Source organism: Carassius carassius, chromosome 38, assembly GCF_963082965.1.
Source record: "Carassius carassius chromosome 38, fCarCar2.1, whole genome shotgun sequence".
NCBI classification, from domain to species: Eukaryota; Metazoa; Chordata; class Actinopteri; order Cypriniformes; family Cyprinidae; genus Carassius; species Carassius carassius.
Genome location: NC_081792.1, coordinates 11,013,476 through 11,035,284, shown reverse-complemented (window position 1 = coordinate 11,035,284; position 21,809 = coordinate 11,013,476). Strand labels below are relative to the sequence as shown.

The 21,809-nt window shown below is 38.8% G+C and overlaps 1 protein-coding gene across 2 annotated transcripts; it reads right to left on the bottom strand.

Moving 5' to 3' along the window:
• Positions 1-17,594: 17,594 nt before the first annotated feature.
• Positions 17,595-21,022, bottom strand: LOC132119303 (tax1-binding protein 3-like). Of its 2 annotated transcripts, XR_009426143.1 has the most exons (5): positions 20,974-21,022; positions 20,118-20,237; positions 19,941-20,018; positions 18,027-18,217; positions 17,595-17,991 (listed from the first exon to the last, which is right to left on the bottom strand). XR_009426143.1 is itself a non-coding variant. In XM_059529144.1 (4 exons), exons 1-4 carry the CDS (start codon positions 21,010-21,012, stop codon positions 18,077-18,079), a joined length of 378 nt encoding a protein of 125 aa, XP_059385127.1. In that variant the 5' UTR covers positions 21,013-21,022; the 3' UTR covers positions 17,595-18,076. The 2 variants fall into 2 exon arrangements, 1 of the variants encoding a protein (XP_059385127.1); XM_059529144.1 differs by having other exon boundaries at positions 17,595-18,217.
• Positions 21,023-21,809: the final 787 nt, after the last annotated feature.

The following is a 21,809-nucleotide window of genomic DNA, read 5'->3' as shown; positions in this document are numbered from 1 at the left end:
ACATGTAATTGAACCTGTCCTCAGCATGAGGTCACAATGTAAAATAGCCAAACAAAGTGAAAAATGCAACAAATTCTAAAATATACATTTGTATTAAAAGGCAGATATCTGTAATATATCAAACAATGAAAAAAGTCAATCCTGGATGATATTTCCCATAAAAAAAATATGTATCAAAGTTGTGTCCTCATTTTTTATAATTCTGAATAAATGTCAGCAGCATCTTTAACTCTGGGAAAACCTTTGCTATTTCCTGCTCATTGTCGATCTTACAGTAGGATGTTGTGCTGGATCTTTTATATTTTTTTAAATATTTTATACAAACATTGTTGAAGCCTCTGTGGTCACATCTTTAAAGTTGTGGTTGATTGCCATTTCACTGTAAGTTAGTATGTAATGTTGCTGTTTGAGCATAAACAATATCTGTAAAGTTGCAGGGCTGAAAGTTCAATGCAAACAGAGATATCATCTTTTAAAATTCTGTCAGTTTATCCAGGTACGTTACATCACGAACCAAGATAAACCCCGTCCCCGGAAACACGCATCGAAGGGGATGAGGCCATGCTGTGCTGCTTTAGAGAAGAGGAAGAGAAAACTAGGGGTGCACGTAAAAATCTAACATCGTAATGCGTTAAGTCAGGTTTTTTAATAAAACGAAGCATGAATATATGTTAGACTGCACCCCATGAACACGCCTACAAAAAAAACTGTAAACCACCAGTGTAATAGTTTCTGTAAATAGTTAAATTATAGGGATAAATCTTGCCATTTTTAATGTTTATTTAGGCAGCTACAGCTAAGAAAATAAATAAATTGATCCACTGTACAACGTGTGGATAGAGACTATAGCGGAGACTTCAATCCACAGAAAGATGCGTTCATGTAAAAATTCTTCAATCCTGCCATTACACACCACTAGAGGATGTTGTTTTGTGGATCATGTGGAGTCACTGGCAATCGGTTACAGTGAGATGTGGTTTGTTTTGTCGAGGCAAACACTGTAAACTCAGTCATTTCATTCCTGAGACATTTATAAATCTTAACACCTTCCAGAATTCAAAATACCAATCAATTCAAGTCAAGTATATGCCCACACTAGACCATGAACTCGAAAGGGCAAACTCAGAAAATGTATTTATAACTACAATATAAATTAGTAACAGATACATGAGAAATATTAAACAATATTACACCATTTTCACATAGTTTGCATTTAAAAGCAATCTCTCCTAAAAGTGTAGAAAGTTAATAAAGTAGGAAGTTGCGGTTTAGGGTCAGCGGTAACTTTATCTTATCTAATTTCCAAAATATCTGAGATAATTTCGGTTTATTTTATTTATTTATAGGTTTTTGTTTATTTTAATAGCAATATCTGGCAAAATTGCATCGGCATTAGTCTGGCAGTAAGCAAATAAGGCAACGGCTATTTATGCTAAGTGCAAATAGTAGCATTTTTAGTGATATGGGATTTTCTGCTATTTATAATAGGCCTACCTATTGCAAATAGTGGCTATTATCTGCACCTCAGTATTGTAGTACATTATAAAACAGTATTCAATAATTAAAGAGTGTAAATTTTAATTTTAATTCAAATTATTAAATGGATACCACCTTATTGGGACAATAAAGCCGTCCCTACACCTACCCTTACCCAACCCAATACTTTATTTAAAACTTTTTGATTATTTCATTTTCATTGAAAATAAATGCTTTTCTGATGTGATTTGAAAAGGGAGAAAAAAGTTGTCCAAAAGGTGGATTCAAACCCGGGTCGAACACATCAAAATATGTACGACACATGGTTTATCTTCTGCACCACAAGAGACGACGATCAGCGATGGTCTAAAAAAAGTCCATGGACAGGGTATTGCTGACCAGCCATGACATTCGGTGAGGGGGAAAAAATTATATTACCTGTCAGAAACGTTATCAACACTATCAAAACGCTGTCTAACACTAGTGCAGAGATCTGAAGGACAATTAACTTAGAGTACAGAATGAAATGAAATACGCAAACACTAGCCATTAAGAAGTCTTTCAGTATAGTAATTAAACTCTCACAAATCATGCTATAAACATTCATAAGAGCACTAGACAGAGTTATCAGCTATATAATGGTTATAAATAAAAACAATAACAACAATATATATGGTTGCATGAATAATAAACAACTGATAAAATTATCCACCCCATAAATATATTAAAGTATTAACAAACTTTGATGCAATAAATAGGGTATGATTTAAAAATGAGCATCCCTCCAAAAACAGCTACATTTCTGTTTCATTTCAAGTGTTAGTGTATATAATTAGTTGTATTTATAGGGGTTATTATAGCACAATTCTATACCCTTGTGAAAAAGAAGTATGCTTAATTATATTAAAAGTGTACTTGTTGTGTACTTCCAATCTTAAAAGTATACTTTTTTAAAAGTGCATTTGCAGATAATATCATATAATTTAAATTAAAGGCCACTTAAAGAGAGAACACTTTAATGACAATAGGTCTTAACATACTTAAGTGCACTTTATAAAAATGCACTTTATGATAATGTCTTATTAAGTATTACTTAAACATACATTTTACATAATTATGATTTATTGTATTTTAAATAAGTACACTTATTTAAATATTTTTCAATATACTAAAGCACATGTAAAATAATTGAGTTTAATTTCAACTTAAGTGTGTTCTCCAAAATTACATTTGTTAATGTATTTTAAATGTATTACTATTTAGACTATAATATATAGCCTACTATGTGCATTAATGCAATTAATAAAAATAAACTTCAATACACTTTGTTATACAGTATACTCCAATAAAACTTTGAATTGTTGAAATTTTCATCACCGGCTCCTGCTCTATGAATTCTATAAATTGCATTTTCTACATAATATTTTCTGAAAGTACTGTATTTGTATGTAATAGTACCATAATTTACATCTGTGTACAGAAAACTTTCAATATCATTATGTCGTTCTAAGTCACTTAAACACACATTTAAGTGCATTCATTGCAAGCAAAAGTTTAACGAATCTAAACCAAATTAATTTGGATTCAAGTAGCCTACATTTGGTTTCTAATATAGGCTAAACTGCACTGTAAAAATGACTTTTAGTTAGGTGAATGAGTCTAACCAATGAATTAGAACAACTTGAACTTGAGTAGAAATGGAAAGCTTGAAATAAAAGGTAACCACGCAGTGTCTTTTTTGTTGAATGCGCATGCGCCAAAATATTACATCATGACGGCGCACTACTTCACCAGATTTTGAAAAATGCGCCGTGTTTGTGTAACCGCCGCGATGTGTGAGGAAACAAACAAGAAGAGTTTGGATGAGTACAGATGAGACATTATGTGCTGCAGACGACGAATCAAGTAAGTTTATCTCCATATAAGTTTTCTTTATCCCTAAATTATCCATAATTTAGTCTTGCCATTCGTGTGGCTTTCATCAACGCGGCTGATCTTGCCATATGAACTCGAGAAGTGAATTAATTGCGTAATTTATTTCTGACTGATGAATTTATTTTTATATATATGAAAAAAAGGGATATTTATATATTTTTGGTAATTGGTAGAGTTATGTTTTATTCCCTTTAAAGTAGGAATAATGAATGTTTGTAAAAATGTCATCTATTTTTAAGCCCAGTGTCAGTGAAGATGGTGTGATCAGGAATTCTGCTGTTTATGGGAAATCTGAAGATACATCTCCCAGCATTTACCACCATGTTGCCCTGATGATTGAGGTAACGTTAATTCGGCTCTTAGTGTCAGGAACCTGCCAAGCTAAGCACCCACACATGTTCCTTATTAACGATCTAATCAAGGCACTATAAAGAAGTAATCTCAGCCCCAGTTCTGGGTCGAGCCTCCAACAGAACAGACCCTACGCACTTGTCTCCTGAGCTCCTGACACTTCACTGCCAACCAGAAGTAATGTATACTCACCCTTTTGTAACACTAACCTGTGTCCTTGTTCTGCTTTCCCCAGGACCCCAGAACACTCTATCTTTAACTGTGATCCAACGGTCTCTGTAGTCTATATCACGAGCTGGTATTAACTTCGGCATCTGTAAAGGAAGAGAACAAATATGAGTGATCTGTGACTGTGGCTGTGACATTCCTGAATCAAACGTACTCACCTGTCTAAGATCCAGTCCCCTCTGTTCATTGTACTGCCCGTACTTGAAAACACGAAGTATTCACAAAGCACTTGAATCACTAATAAACACTGTACTGAATTCACCTACCTTTGTCTCCCGTGCATATCCTGACAGAAGGCTCACCGCAAACCGATATAAATTCAGCGCAACCAAGACGGCGCTTCCGCAAACACTGCTCCTATGTTGGTGTACAGTCGTGGCCAAAAGTTTTGAGAATTACATAAATATTAGTTTTCAAAAAGTTTGCTGCTAAACTGCTTTTAGATGTTGGTTTCAGTTGTTTCTGTGATGTACTGAAATCTAATTACAAGCTCTTCATACGTTTCAAAGGCTTTTATCGACAATTACATGACATTTATGTAAAGAGTCAGTATTTGCAGTGTTGGCCCTTCTTTTTCAGGACCTCTGCAACTCGACTCTCGACTGGGCATGCTCTCAATCAACTTCTGGGCCAAATCCTGACTGATAGCAACCCATTCTTTCATAATCACTTCTTGGAGTTTGTCAGAATTAGTGGGTTTTTGTTTGTCCACCCGCCTCTTGAGGATTGACCACAAGTTCTCAATGGGATTAAGATCTGGGGAGTTTCCAGGCCATGGACCCAAAATTTCAACATTCTGGTCCCCGAGCCACTTAGTTATCACTTTTGCCTTATGGCACGGTGCTCCATCGTGCTGGAAAATGCATTGTTCTTCACCAAACTGTTGTTGGATTGTTGGAAGAAGTTGCTGTTGGAGGGTGTTTTGGTGCCATTCTTTATTCATGGCTGTGTTTTTGGGCAGAATTGTGAGTGAGCCCACTCCCTTGGATGAGAAGCAACCCCACACATGAATGGTGTCAGGATGCTTTACTGTTGGCATGACAGGACTGATGGTAGCGCTCACCTTTTCTTCTCCGGACAAGCCTTTTTCCAGATGCCCCAAACAATCGGAAAGGGGCTTCATCTGAGAATATTACTTTGCCCCAGTCCTCAGCAGTCCATTCACTATACTTTCTGCAGAAGATCAATCTGTCCCTGATGTTTTTTTTGGAGAGAAGTGGCTTCTTTGCTGCCCTTCTTGACACCAGGCCATCTTCCAAAAGTCTTCGGCTCACTGTGCGTGCAGATGCGCTCACACCTGCCTGCTGCCATTCCTAGGCAAGCTCTGCACTGGTGGCACTCCGATCCCGCAGCTGAAACCTCTTTAGGAGACGATCCTGGCGCTTGCTGGACTTTCTTGGACGCCCCGAAGCCTTCTTTACAAGAATTGAACCTCTTTCCTTGAAGTTCTTGATGATCCTATAAATTGTTGATTTAGGTGCAATCTTAGTAGCCACAATAATCCAAGATGGCGCCGCACATGGCTGCTTCAGTGCTTGGCTCTCCAGTGTTTGTACTGTTTTTGTTCGTTTTTCCTGTTTTTTGTTTAACAAACACGATCAGTTTCACCAGGGATGAACTGCTGAACATTCGGCAGAACACACCACATGATATTTTTCCGGATTTCTATTATACAGACGTTTTACTGAACATTGTTATCGGAGGAGCAGCGGCGCTGATCAAGCGCTTCAGGACGCGCAGACGGGGAAAGCGAGCGGGAGCGCTCGTCAGACTCAGGAAGCGCGGATTTCGAACGCCGTTACCTAGCATCCATCTCGCAAATCTCCGCTCTCTACCCAACAAAACGGAAGAAACTCCTTCTGCTCTCTCGGACAAATAAGGATTTCTCTCACTCTGCTGCTCTGTGTTTCACGGAAACCTGGCTGAATGATGCCATACCGGACAGCGCACTCCATCTGCCGGGCTTTCAGCTGTTTAGAGCGGATCGCGACGCAGAATCAACGGGGAAATCGCGCGGCGGCGGGACATGCTTTTACATCAATGAACGGTGGTGTACAGATGTAACTGTGTTAAAGAAGATGTGCTGTCCTGATCTAGAAACACAGTTTATCAACTGCAAGCCATTCTATTCGCCGCGGGAGTTTCACTCGCTCGTTCTGGTCAGTGTTTACATTCCACCTCAAGCGCATGTGAGCTCAGCTTTACAGAAACTGGCTGATCAGATCACAGACACAGAACAACAACACCCGGACTCTGTTTTAATCATTCTTGGGGACTTTAATAAAGCCAATCCCTCCCGTGAACTGCCAAAATACAGACAGCATGTTACCTGTCCCACCAGAGACAGTAATATACTGGATCACTGTTGCACCACAATAAAGGATGCATATCACTCTGTTCCACGAGCAGCTTTGGGACGTTCTGATCACTGTCTGGTTCATCTTATACCGACCTACAAGCAGAAACTTAAATCTGCTAAACCTGTAGTAAAGACTGTGAAGAGATGGACCAGCGAAACAGAGCAGGATTTACAATCTTGTTTTGACATCACAGACTGGAGCGTTTTTGAAGCTGCTACCACCGATCTGAACGAACTCACAGAGACTGTAACATCCTATATTAGTTTCTGTGAGGACATATGCATTCCTACCAGGACTTATTTAACATTCAACAATGATAAGCCATGGTTTACAGTAAAACTCAGACACCTTCATCAGGCCAAAGAGGATGCCTACAGAAATGGGGACAGGGTCTTGTACAATCAGGCCAGGAACACACTGAACAAAGAGATTAGAGCGGCTAAAAAGACCTATGCTAAAAAGTTGGAAGACCAGTTTACTTTCTAACGACTCTACTTCAGTTTGGAGAGGACTGAGAGCCATCACAAACTACAAGACACCATCCCCTTGCACTGAGGCTAATCAACGACTTGCTAACGACCTGAATGAGTTTTATTGTAGATTTGAAACCCCCAACACACACTCTGACCATCTCCCTACACAACCATTAACACCTCCTGCAATCCCCCTCTCCATACCTCCTGCTCTTCAAATCTGTGAAGATGATGTGCGCCAGGTCTTCAAGAAAAACAAAAGAAGAAAAGCACCAGGCCCAGATGGCGTTACACCAGCCTGTCTGAAAATCTGTGCTGAACAGCTGGCCCCCATCTTTTCACAGATCTTCAACAGATCTCTGGAGTTGTGTGAAGTGCCTTCCTGCTTCAAACGCTCCACCATAATCCCCATTCCAAAGAAACCCAAGATAACAGGACTTAACGACTACAGACCTGTGGCTCTAACGTCTGTCGTCATGAAGTCGTTTGAAAAACTGGTTCTGGCTTATCTGAAGGACATCACTGGACCCTTACTGGACCCCCTGCAGTTTGCGTACCGAGCAAACAGGTCCGTGAATGATGCAATCAACATGGCATTGCACTTCATCCTGCAACATCTGGACAAAACAGGGACTTATGTGAGGATCCTGTTTGTGGACTTTAGTTCGGCTTTCAACACCATCATCCCAACAACCCTCCAGACCAAACTGACCCAGCTCTCTGTTCCTAGCTCTATCTGTCAGTGGATCACCAGCTTTCTGACAGATAGGCAACAATTAGTGAGACTGGGGAAATTCATGTCAAACAGCTGCTCCACCAACACTGGTGCCCCTCAGGGATGTGTTCTCTCCCCTCTGCTCTTCTCCCTGTACACCAACGACTGCACCTCTAAAGACCCCTCTGTCAAGCTCCTGAAGTTTGCAGACGACACTACAGTCATCGGCCTCATCCAGGACGGTGACGAGTCTGCTTACAGACAGGAGGTTGAGCAGCTGGCTGTCTGGTGCAGTCTTAACAACCTGGAGCTGAACACGCTCAAAACAGTGGAGATGACTGTGGACTTTAGGAGAAACCCCCCTGCACTTTCCCCACTCACCATCATGAACAGCACTGTGGCTGCAGTGGAGTCATTCAGATTCCTGGGAACCACCATCTCTCAGGACCTGAAGTGGGACAATCACATTGGCTCCATTGTGAAAAAATCCCAACAAAGGTTGTACTTCCTTCGCCAGCTGAGGAAGTTTAACCTGCCACAGGAGCTGCTGAAACAGTTCTACTCAGCCGTCATTGAGTCAGTCCTGTGTACTTCAATTACTGTCTGGTTTGGTTCAGCTACAAAATCAGATATCAGAAGACTACAGAGAACTGTTCGGACTGCTGAAAGGATTATTGGTGCTCCCCTGCCCACCCTCCCAAGAACTGTACACATCCAGAGTGAGGAAAAGGACTCAGAAAATCACTCTGGATCCCTCACATCCAAGTCACCCCATCTTTGAACTTTTGCCATCTGGCCGGCGCCTCAGAGCCGCAAATACAAGAACAGCAAGGCACAAGAATAGTTTCTTCCCCCAGGCAATCTACCTCATGAACAGTTAAATGTTTCCCACTTAAACGTATGCTTATGCAAAAATGTGCAATATCCTTATATTTATTTGTTACCCCTCCATCCTAGAACATTCCTGCATCTCACTCAATCATATTCCATTATCATTTATAGCACAATTGTTTATACACTTATTTATTTGCCAATTTGTAATTCTCCTGTAATTTTTTTTTTTTTTTGTGTGTTGTTGTCTCTGTTTACTGGAAGCTTATGTCACTAAAACAAATTCCTTGTATGCGCAAGCATACTTGGCAATAAAGCTCTTTCTGATTCTGATTCTGATCCTTGCCTGTGAAGCCATTTTTATGCAACGCAATGATGGCTGCACGCGTTTCTTTGCAGGTCACCATGGTTAACAATGGAAGAACAATGATTTCAAGCATCACCCTCCTTTTAACATGTCAAGTCTGCCATTATAATACAATCAGTCTGACATAATGATATCCAGCCTTGTGCTTGTCAACATTCTCACCTGAGTTAACAAGACGATTACTGAAATGATCTCAGCAGGTCCTTTAATGACAGCAATGAAATGCAGTGGAAAGGTTTTTTTGGGATTATGTTAATTTTCATGGCAAAGAAGGACTATGCAATTCATCTGATCACTCTTCATAACATTCTGGAGTATATGCAAATTGCTATTATAAAAACTTAAGCAGCAACTTTTCCAATTTCCAATATTTATGCAATTCTCAAAACTTTTGGCCACGACTGTACATGGTAAATTCAGTCTCTCGACCAGCGCCCTTCCTTAGCCTGGAGGAGGACTGCAATGGATTCCTATCACAATGCTTGCTCATCCTGGAACAACACGCACATCAATACCCTACAGAAAGGGCGAAAATCTTGTTCATTATCCTGCAATTATCCAGAGCTGCGTTAAGATGGGCCGAATTGTTGTGTTTTCAGGAGACTGCGGTCACCTCGTCCCTACAGAATTTCATTCGCCATTTTAGAGAAGTGTTTGGGGAACCTATGGACGACCCTGACAACGACCAACAAATGTGTCAAGAACCTCCAGTCCCGTCCACAGATCTTCGCCTGATAATTCCCCAGTTAAGCCCAGGATGGGCTCCCGACCCCCAGTTAAGCCCAGGATGGGTTCCTGAACCCCAGTTAAGCTCAGGATGGGCTCCCGACCCCCAGTTAAGCCCAGGATGGGCTCCCGACCCCCAATTAAGTCCAGGATGGGTTCCTGAACCCCAGTTAAGCCCAGAAGTGGCTCCTGAAACCCAGTTGGACCCAGAAGTGGTTCCCAATCCCCAGTTAAGCCCAGAATAGGTTCCCAATCTCCCATCAGGCTCAGAAGAGGCTCCCAATCTCCCGTCAGACTCCGAAGAGGTTCCCCTTTCACCAGCTCAGGATTGCGCGGAAACCCCTGCTGCACTGCGGCCCTCCAGACCCATGTCTCCACCTCGGCCTGTCAGCCCGCCGGCTCCGCGCCAGCTCTGCATCCTTTTGGCTCCACATAGGCCCGTCTGCCCAAGGACTCCTCCGGGCTCCCTCATCCATCCAGACAAACCTCTGTCAGTCGTCCCTCCGCTTCCGCCATGGACTTCCAGGTCTCCGGTTTTGCCTCTACCCTCCACCCCTTTGGCTTCACCTGACTCCTCCCTTCCTTCGGTTTCCCTGTCATCCTCGCCCGTCCCATCGTCGTCCTGGTCAGCCGAGTCCTCAGCTCCGCCTCAGGCACGCGAGCCAGCCCCTCCGCCTTGGGCTTCCAGACCGGCGATGTCGACCTGGTCCAACGTGCACTCCGCTTCGCTGCTGGCATGCACCCTGGTTCCGCCTCCGTGGATCAGCCTCGGGATGTCGCCCATTCCTCCTGTCAAAGCTCCCCACTGGTTCCTCCTACTGTCGGCTCCACCATGGTGTTGGCCTCAAGATTCTCCAGGCTCCACAGACCCCCAATCAAAAACACCTGCCTTTAATTTTTAAGTGAGCCTGAAGACCTTAATTAGTTGCTTCAGGTGTGTTTGATTAGGATTGGAGCTAAACTTTGCAGGACAGTCGATCGCCAGGAGCAGGGTTGGGCACCCCTGCCCTACAGAAGGGGCGAAAATCTCATTCATTATCCTGCAATTATCCGGGGCTGCGCTAAGATGGGCCGAAGCGTTGTGGTTTCAGGAGACTGCGGTCACCTCTTCCCTACAGAATTCGTCATTTTAGAGAAGTGGCTGGGGAACCTATAGACGACTCTGACAATGACCAAAAAATGTGTCAAGAACCTCCTGTCCCGTCCACAGATCTTCACCCGATAATTCCCCAGTTAAGCCCAGGATGGGTTCCTGAACCCCAGTTAAGCCCAGAAGTGGCTCCTGAAACCCAGTTGAAACTTAAGACTGCAACTGTGTCTATTGCTTTCACTCGACTGAACCATTTATAATGGCTGGAAATGTTTTCTAACAATTGTTCTTTCTTTCATTTATCCATTCACAGACTGTGGAGAGATGGTGTGCAGCTTCATGACGTGAAGTTTACTTCCGATGGACAGCTTCTGGGACATTGACAGACAGCACATCCCAGCAAGGTCATTTTAAGTTCTTTTTTTTTGTCAAACTTGCCTTCACTAATGCTTGAGTAAGATTTTAGAAGAAATCTTTCAGTCCTATTTAATGTTGGTGCTAGTAAAGTTTTGAGAACTAATGGCCTGTTTTCACAGACAGGGCTTCGACTAAGCCAGGATCATAGTTCAGTAAGGACATTAGAAAAAACATTACTGTTGTGCATCTTGAGACAAAACAAAGGCACTGGTCTTTTTAAAGATCAGTCAGTGCAAGTTTCTATCAGTTAAAACGGCTCAGAATTACATTCTAGTCTTGGGCTGGTCTTAAGCCTTGTCTTTGAAACCAGGGGTACAAGTAACCCACTTTTGTTTTAAAATAAGGTCTCACTTTTTGTACATTGATAAATAATTTTCTTTCTTTCTTTTGTATTAAATGTGTGTCGTTTGTGTTAGTAAACCTATATGTTATGGTGACCAAATGACTCCACAAGTATAGTGATACCAGTACATTTTGATCTTGTGGACATTTTTAGGTCCCCAATGAGGAAACAGGTTTACACATCTTACAGAATGATGTTTTCCATAATGGTGAAATAAGCATTGTTCTCCAGACTATTTCTAATAAGTGAGTTGAAGTGTTGTAACTGTATAGTGTTGGGTTTTTCTTGTGCATCAGCAAAAAGCATTTTTGTGTATTTGTTTTAGAGATTGATTTGTCAATAAATGTAGAGGGTTTACCATTTTGTGGTTTTGCTTTGAGTGTAACTTAAGAGGTTGTTATTATTATTAATCATACAAAATTTCAACTTTATTGCCAGAGATATATGACAGTGAAGTATATTTTGGTTCACATTAATTGCTTATTCAGAAGTACATATTTACCATATTTCAAATCACATATAAAATATACTTAAGTCCCACTTAAGTGGTTCAAAAATATCACTCAAAAGTTAAACTAATTGCAGTTAATGTAATTTTAAATTGTAATATATTTGAAATTAATTACAAATACAATGTACTTAAGCGGCGAAAATAACTAATTTAATTTGCATTTATGTGTGTTCTTTTAAAGTATATTATTTCCGCAATAAGTACACTTTATAAAAGTATACATAAGTGCACTTTTTTTTCACAAGGTCTGTGTGCATCTTTACAAGTAAGAATCGGTATTTGTTGTTCTTATACGGTCATTGCTAAGGCTAGATTGGTAGTGTTATGTCTGTTTAGTGTTGCTTAATTCAAGCTCAGGCTTTTTCTGCCCGGTTAGGCCTTGTGTCGTGATGCTTCTTTCTATCAATGTATAGGTTGCCACTCGGGCATTATTCTTTGGTTATACACATTGTATAATACCAGCTAAGCACCCTCTGTGCATAGTTTGTAAGCTATTGTGGTGATATTCGCCTTCGATCCAGTTAATCTGTTATAGGGCACGCACTTCCCGCATGTACACTGGTCGTCACGTGACACCTCTCGCGGCGGCCTGATGTAGTTATTTATGTGACCAGCAGAGGGAGCCATTGTATTGCGAATGGTTTATTCTTTCTCATTGTTCTAGTTGTAGCTGCTTAGACCCACAGCACAGTCTTTTTCAATCTTTTAATGCCAGTTTTTGGCCATGTTAAAATATTATTGTATTATTTCTGCTGTATTGTTAGAATAGGATACAGTTAATACAAATAGAGGTTTGTTTATTTCTTTATTTGTTTCAGAACCACACATCAATGTATATTCAATCATGCAGTTGTAAATTCAATAAATACTTCTATAAACTCATAATTTGCAATTTTTCTTTTTTTAGAGAGAGAGACAGAGTATCCTATGTTTGCAAAGAAGAAAGATTTTCAGGTAAATTTTGGAAGCATAAAAAAAAATGAAACATTTCCAATGTAGCCTCCCAGAAATGTTCTGCCTAAATCAAATCTCATTAAAAGTTTTGTGATATTCCAAACCATTCTTGCATGCTCAACAAATGTTGACAGCAATGATACTTTGCGCTGGGTCTGTCTTTTTGGCGTAGTTTTAGAAATTGGCCTAAAAGTCTGTCTGTAACCACAACCTTGGCATATTGAGAAGAAACTAGAAAAGTTTGGAACAGCAACACCTAGTGGTCAAAGAAATACAAACAGTATACTGTTTTTCAACTATATCCCATTTGTTTTAACTATATGTATTAATTCTTATTTATTTTATTAAACTGATCAAACTGAAGCTGTATCTTTAAACAGCTATTCCTAAAAGGACCACTAGGTGTGCTACGACCATTTACAGACCTGTAACAGATCTAGTGCTGTAGAATTTGGCTTACAGGTGCTGGTCATATAATTATATATCATCAGAAACTTAATTTCTTTCATTAATTCCATTCAAAAAGTGACACTTGTATTTTATATTCATTCATTACACACAGACTGATATATTTCAAATATATATGTAATGATTCTTTGCAGTAATTCAGGCAAAAGGAGCCCCAACTAAGTATTGAGTGCTGTACATGCTCAAACTTTTCATTTTTATACTTTTCAGTTGGCCAAGATTTCTAAAACTCCTTTCTTTGTATTGGTCTTAAGTTATATTCTAATTTTCTGAGATACTGAATTTGAGATTTTTAGTTATAATCATCACAATTAAAAATAAATAAATATTTGAAATATATCAGTCTGTGTGTAATGAATGAATATAATAAACAAGTTTCACTTTTTGATTGGAATTAGTGAAATAAATCAACTTTTTGATGATATTCTAATTATATGACCAGCACCTGTATAATTGAATGGTTGCAGATTACATTAATGAACGTGATTTATACAGCCAGGACACATTTACTATATCAACATTCTCTGTTATTCTTAGGAAAACATTCCTGTCAAGCAATTAAACCCTAACCTGAACCATGACTTCATTTTATTTATTTGCGTCTGAGTGTAATGCCAACTGCTTGAACTTAACTTTCCAGTAAAACTTGTTTTGTATTAGCTTAAAATATCAGCTCTTGTTTGTAGAAATGATTATTAGTTAGAACTAATTCACCGAAGTGTATGAAATAGAGAGTTTTTTTTATTAGGAATAAGACCAAATGTTTTTCTGTTTATATTTGTTGATTTTAATAATCAACCAGATCTTTAAGTACTGTGTTCTGTTCATTCAGACTAACAACTTGCAGTTGTTTACAATGGGAGAAAATATATGCAAAATAATAAAACTCTAAATGTGTGTATCCGTTCTTCAGGGAGTGTAAGGACTGGAAACATGGCTTTAACACAAAACAGCGCATTGTTCACATTTTTGAGAGATGAGAGCAGCATGGCTGTGGTAACACAATGAGCCTGCCATGCAGAGAGAGAGAGAGAGTGTGTGTGTGTGTGTGTGTGTGTGTGTGTGTGTGTGTGTGTGTGTGTGGTGTGTACACGGCATACATGTTCTTCATTTAGACACCGTAATTAGAATCGGTATTTGTTGTTCTTATACGGTCATTGCTAAGGCTAGATTGGTAGTGTTATGTCTGTTTAGTGTTGCTTAATTCAAGCTCAGGCTTTTTCTGCCCGGTTAGGCCTTGTGTCGTGATGCTTCTTTCTATCAATGTATAGGTTGCCACTCGGGCATTATTCTTTGGTTATACACATTGTATAATACCAGCTAAGCACCCTCTGTGCATAGTTTGTAAGCTATTGTGGTGATATTCGCCTTCGATCCAGTTAATCTGTTATAGGGCACGCACTTCCCGCATGTACACTGGTCGTCACGTGACACCTCTCGCGGCGGCCTGATGTAGTTATTTATGTGACCAGCAGAGGGAGCCATTGTATTGCGAATGGTTTATTCTTTCTCATTGTTCTAGTTGTAGCTGCTTAGACCCACAGCACAGTCTTTTTCAATCTTTTAATGCCAGTTTTTGGCCATGTTAAAATATTATTGTATTATTTCTGCTGTATTGTTAGAATAGGATACAGTTAATACAAATAGAGGTTTGTTTATTTCTTTATTTGTTTCAGAACCACACATCAATGTATATTCAATCATGCAGTTGTAAATTCAATAAATACTTCTATAAACTCATAATTTGCAATTTTTCTTTTTTTAGAGAGAGAGACAGAGTATCCTATGTTTGCAAAGAAGAAAGATTTTCAGGTAAATTTTGGAAGCATAAAAAAAAATGAAACATTTCCAATGTAGCCTCCCAGAAATGTTCTGCCTAAATCAAATCTCATTAAAAGTTTTGTGATATTCCAAACCATTCTTGCATGCTCAACAAATGTTGACAGCAATGATACTTTGCGCTGGGTCTGTCTTTTTGGCGTAGTTTTAGAAATTGGCCTAAAAGTCTGTCTGTAACCACAACCTTGGCATATTGAGAAGAAACTAGAAAAGTTTGGAACAGCAACACCTAGTGGTCAAAGAAATACAAACAGTATACTGTTTTTCAACTATATCCCATTTGTTTTAACTATATGTATTAATTCTTATTTATTTTATTAAACTGATCAAACTGAAGCTGTATCTTTAAACAGCTATTCCTAAAAGGACCACTAGGTGTGCTACGACCATTTACAGACCTGTAACAGATCTAGTGCTGTAGAATTTGGCTTACAGGTGCTGGTCATATAATTATATATCATCAGAAACTTAATTTCTTTCATTAATTCCATTCAAAAAGTGACACTTGTATTTTATATTCATTCATTACACACAGACTGATATATTTCAAATATATATGTAATGATTCTTTGCAGTAATTCAGGCAAAAGGAGCCCCAACTAAGTATTGAGTGCTGTACATGCTCAAACTTTTCATTTTTATACTTTTCAGTTGGCCAAGATTTCTAAAACTCCTTTCTTTGTATTGGTCTTAAGTTATATTCTAATTTTCTGAGATACTGAATTTGAGATTTTTAGTTATAATCATCACAATTAAAAATAAATAAATATTTGAAATATATCAGTCTGTGTGTAATGAATGAATATAATAAACAAGTTTCACTTTTTGATTGGAATTAGTGAAATAAATCAACTTTTTGATGATATTCTAATTATATGACCAGCACCTGTATAATTGAATGGTTGCAGATTACATTAATGAACGTGATTTATACAGCCAGGACACATTTACTATATCAACATTCTCTGTTATTCTTAGGAAAACATTCCTGTCAAGCAATTAAACCCTAACCTGAACCATGACTTCATTTTATTTATTTGCGTCTGAGTGTAATGCCAACTGCTTGAACTTAACTTTCCAGTAAAACTTGTTTTGTATTAGCTTAAAATATCAGCTCTTGTTTGTAGAAATGATTATTAGTTAGAACTAATTCACCGAAGTGTATGAAATAGAGAGTTTTTTTTATTAGGAATAAGACCAAATGTTTTTCTGTTTATATTTGTTGATTTTAATAATCAACCAGATCTTTAAGTACTGTGTTCTGTTCATTCAGACTAACAACTTGCAGTTGTTTACAATGGGAGAAAATATATGCAAAATAATAAAACTCTAAATGTGTGTATCCGTTCTTCAGGGAGTGTAAGGACTGGAAACATGGCTTTAACACAAAACAGCGCATTGTTCACATTTTTGAGAGATGAGAGCAGCATGGCTGTGGTAACACAATGAGCCTGCCATGCAGAGAGAGAGAGAGAGTGTGTGTGTGTGTGTGTGTGTGTGTGTGTGTGTGTGTGTGTGTGTGGTGTGTACACGGCATACATGTTCTTCATTTAGACACCGTAATTATACATTCAGCTGCTGAGAAACAGGCATGAAACACATTAGACGCAGTTAATAAAACTATAAAAGGTTTGGGTTTACTTTTGTAAAGGCTGTAAGTGTTCTTATTACAAATTAGCTAAACAGTGACAAATCATTATGTCATTATAGTTAGTAGGCTTCATAATGATAAAATTATAAATTGTCATGTGACACTGAAGACCAAAGAAGAAATGGTGCTGAAAATCCGCTTTGCATCAGAAATTAATTACATTTTAAAATATATTTATATAGTACTTATTTCAAATTGTAATATTTCACAAAATTACTGTTTTTATCAAATATATGCAGCCTTCCTGAGTTAAAAAAAATGTTTCCTTTTGACAAGCACTGTACGTAAATTGTACAGTTTCAAAATAACAAAGAAAAGTAGAATGCCATTTGTTTGTTTACACATTCACACTAAAACACGATCAGAAAAAAAGGGAAACAGAATCTGTTACTGTAGCCTGAAGTCCAAAACTGCCTGCACAAACAACAGAAGGTCAGGAAAGAGATTTGGTGCTCTGAAATGTCACCATTTTCAAGCTTAATGTGAAGACATTAACAGCCGGACAAAAAAAGCCAATCAGAGACTCGTTAGACATCAGAGCTGAGATGGCAAACTCTCCATTTAGCTTATTAAGACACACAAACCATGTGCTGAAAGATTACTTTATTCGCTTACGTGAAAATATACCTTCATACAATCAAACGCCACAAAATATCTGTATCATAAACATTGTCAAAACAGAAAAAATTAGGGAATTGTTTTTTTGCTAAATACAAAACTGCAGTGTTTGCAATGGTGAAAAAAATCTAGAATGAGCCGTTTATCTGGTCAGAGGATGATATTTCAATAGCATCATTAGGCTAATTAAATACAAAAACAGTCATAAGATGAAGAGAAAAAAATAGCACATTAATCCGTTTCCCACATTAATCAATTCATTAATGAATGGGTGTATATGTAGGTGTAAGTGTTAACGAGAAATGAGATAACCACAAGTCACTGTAGCACTTGAGAACTATGAATGAAATGATATGGAGTTTAAAAACTCCAAGATACATTCAGGAGTATACAGTACGTGCTAAAGACAGTGTAGTATAAACTGTAGCTAAATTGAAATTAGTGTAACAAATTATGGAATGCAAACCACAATCTTTAGATTGTACTCTGAGAGCGATCATTCACACACACACACACACACACACACACACACACACACAGGTTCAGTTAGAGTTCAATACATCACAATGATCTTTAACTAGTCCTTGTTAGTCCATACCGAGCGTAAAGGGTTTCCTGGCATCACTCTTTGGCTGAGTTAGTTTTTTCATTAGTTAAAACATGCTCTAAACATGTGATTAACCAATAAAGACATTCAATTAGATCTGGTGTTTCAGATCTGCATTAGTGTTGCATCATGGACTGTCTGACTGCAGTCTCCAGGGATTTTCTAGTGACGAGAAGCCTGACCACATCTTCATTCTTCTTGGTGAGCTTCTTTCGTGCCTGATCGTGTGTCACCATAGTCATGTCCCAGCCGTTCACCTGAAATTAAGAGTAGTATGAAGCTGCAGACCGGAGCCTGCTGCATCTACAGTCCCGCATCCAGAGTCCTGCATTCTCAGACCCCTTGCAACTCCATTTTACGGCAATTCATACATATTTTAGGAAGTATGAATTTGTACGAATTACCTATACCTAACCCCGCCCCTAAACCTAACCGACTCAGGAGTTTAGACAAATCGTATGGGGACTGAGAATGTGGGCTCCGAGTCTGCAGCTTCATAATTTTGGAAATTAACGTTGAACACTTAAATAAGTATCTATTTCAGTCATGAAACTCTAGATGACGCGGTTTCATTGCATGCAATCTGTTATCAAACACATAATTTACTACATGGCGACTTTGTTTCTCATTAAAAGTGACAAAGCTCTTGCAATTATTGGATGGGAGGCATGCTACAAATAGTGTTTGTTGAAGTGAAAAATGCAGACCTGACAACTTGGCTTGAACTACAGCCACATTTGAATTTGGTCACGCAATAGTTAGTACCAAGAGCAGATGGAAAAGGTGAACCATGAAACCTCAAGCGTGAGCTTTGGAGCCGCTGCTGTGACGCTGTACCCTTCCAGTGTAAATACGCTGAGATGAGATGAGCTTGCGGTGTGAAGAGCTACCGTCCTGCAGACTCCAGTCAAACACACCTGAGCTAGTGAAGCTGTTGAGGGTTACTTGATAATGACAGGTAGGTGCGTTTGATTGGGGTTGGAACTGAAGTCTGCAGGATGCCAGGTGAGTAAATAATGACAGAATGTAGCTTTCTTGGGTGAACCACTGCTTTAAGTGTCACTAAATGAAAAAAATAGATAATGATGCCACAGCGCCCTCTAGTGGAGGACCATTCAGTAAAATCAGGAATCACTTGGTTTTGTGACCTGAAAAAAACTCCATCACTGCTAGGAATCACATACAATTATTTCTTATATGTGACCCTGGACAACAAAACCAGTCTTAAGCGTCATTTTACTTTAAATTGAGATGTATACATGATGTTTTCCATTGATTTATGTTTAATTAGGATCGGGCAATATTTCGTTGAGATAGAACTATTTGAAAATCTGGAATCTGATGGTGCAAAAAAAAGATATAATAATAATAACTGAGATAACTTTAAAGTTGTCCAAATGAACTTTTAGCAATGCATATTACTAAACAAAAAATTTAATTTTTATATATTTACGATTGGAAATTTATTTAAAAAATCATCATGGAACATGATCTTTACTTAATATCCTTAATATACTTAGTGATTTGGGGCATACAAGAAAAATTTATAATTTTGACCCATACAATGTATTTTTGGCTAAATAAAGTTCCGGGTAAAAAAATGCCCACAGAAAGTCCCTTCTGGTGAGGTAGTACCTTTTCAAAGTTCCGGAACTTTCGGGGCGCTAAACATCCTGATTGGTTGAGTTCACGCAGCATTGGTTGAGTTCAACCACAATTTATTCGGATCATTTTCAAAATATTACTGTTATTGTGTCCTGAAATGTAATTTTAAAAGTATTTCAGGCGAGAATGTAGTTGTTTAAAACTCAAATCTGTGGTTTAATTATAAAGACAGCGCCTATTTAAAAATGTGTTTCGCCGATCTCAGAGACGTGAGCTCCACGTGATCAGCGGGGAAAAAAGTTCCTGGTACAAATGTTCCGGGTAATTTCGGTGGAAACGCGGCAGTATTCTGGGTGACAGGTCTGGATCTCTCACCTGCATGATTTTGTCTCCCATCCTGAGACCAGCCACCTCTGCAGGTCCACCTTTAGACACGCGTGTGACATAGATTCCCTGTGACATACATAAAGTCAGAAGAGTCACCTCAGAAAGACAAAGGAGGAAAATGCCTTCCTCTAAATACTAATAATTTCACAAATCGTGATTTTTCACCTTGTCTGTCTTGTCTTCAGAAAAAGGATTCTGGCCTGGATCTTGGTCGATTCCCCCTCCAATGCTGAATCCTAATATTAAATTATCACTGTCCCGTAGTTTGTGAATCTCAATCCGTTGCTGAAACACAGAGAGAGAAAAAAACAAGACAGCTAAGTTATAAAGCAGGCACACTACATGTGTGTCCTAAAAGTAGTAAGCTATACACAGGCAGCATTTCTGAGAACGATGTTTAAGAGTGATGTTTAGGTAGGTGACTAACTAGGATTTAATACAGATCCTATGGCACAGCTGTTTATGACCATATATGGCAGCACTACCTGAACAGCAACCCGAACCACGCCCACTTCACACCTGAGTGACAGAACAGATTGAATATAATACAAAACAATTCAATTAATAATTTAATATTAAATGGATCCCAAAAAAATGACTGGTAAGCTTTGTATAAACTGCATTTCATTTCAATGCAGACGGATGGAACCAGTAATGTTCCAGGATGTTGCTCTAGAAAACGTTTTATTTCGTTATATTTTGCCACGTTACTTACTTATAATATTATAAAAATAAAAAGAGCAGTAAGTTTATGTTTAACTATTGGTCATTTTGTTTGCCCGTGGCTAACGTTAGCCTAGCATGCTAGCGCTTTCCATTCTATCTACTGTTAACTTAAAACTTAACCAAACTGACCTGTCATGACATCGATTAGTATTGGAAGCAATAACCATGTTTGCATTGATCGCTTTCCCAGTCAGACGATATTAAATGAATCACGGTCAGCATTAAAAACACTAAAGCTCCGCATACAAAGCTGAAGGCTCTGATGCTAGTGAACTTTAACATGCTACAAACTCACCACAACTGCTGTGACAGGATGACCGGGGATGAACGACATCTTTTTGTCTGTTATAACACGTGTATTCCCTGTAAGGGCTCTTGTGTGTTTAGTTCGGTGGTTTTCACTGATAATAGCTCGAGTGAGGGTGTTTGATTCCTCCTCTTGAGGCTGGGCTACACACACACCCTGCCCTCGAGTCAACATTACACTTCTCTCGCATTATTCGTCCATTTACTTGACCAGATCTATCATTTGAGCAAGTGTAACTCTTGGTGCGACTTATTTATGGGTATATATTCGAGTAAAACCGTGATTGCTGTATCATTTAAAAAAGCAGCAGCACGGACTCTTCTTCTTCTTCTTTTAGAGTTTAACTGGCGGTTGGCAGACCAACTTAAGGTGCATTTACCGCCACCTACCGGATATGAGTGTGGTCGTCGAGAATAGTCAGAGGGAATTATTCACCTATGCGCATTCCTACGATATAAATATTTACATATTAAATTCGGTAGAACAACCCCGTATTTTTGAGAAACCTCATAACTTGATTTTTAACACTTTTAGATACATCTCCTAATAGATTAACTAAAGTAAGCGCTTTCCCTTCTTTATATAGGACTGATGTTAAACAACTACGCTCTTCCATGTAATTATTACACTCTATTAGGACATGTTCAGCTGTTTCTGGCTGTCCGCAATAATCACAAACTCCTGTCTGATGTTTCCCTATACGGAACAAAGATCTATTGAGACCTGAATGGCCAATCCTTAAACGTGTCAACACTGCCTCTTCTCTCCGACTTCCATCCCTAGATCTACCCCCTCCCACATTTCTTTGCACACAGTAAAGATGT

Coding starts and splice junctions, on each gene's coding strand:
- LOC132119303 (XM_059529144.1), bottom strand. CDS start 21,012: ATGTCGTTCATCCCCGGTCATCCTGTCACAGCAGTTGTG. Junction 20,019..20,117: donor CTGAAGACAAGACAGACAAG/GTGAAAAATCAC, acceptor TGTATGTCACAG/GGAATCTATGTCACACGCGT. Junction 18,218..19,940: donor TGGGAGACAAAATCATGCAG/GTGAGAGATCCA, acceptor TCTTAATTTCAG/GTGAACGGCTGGGACATGAC.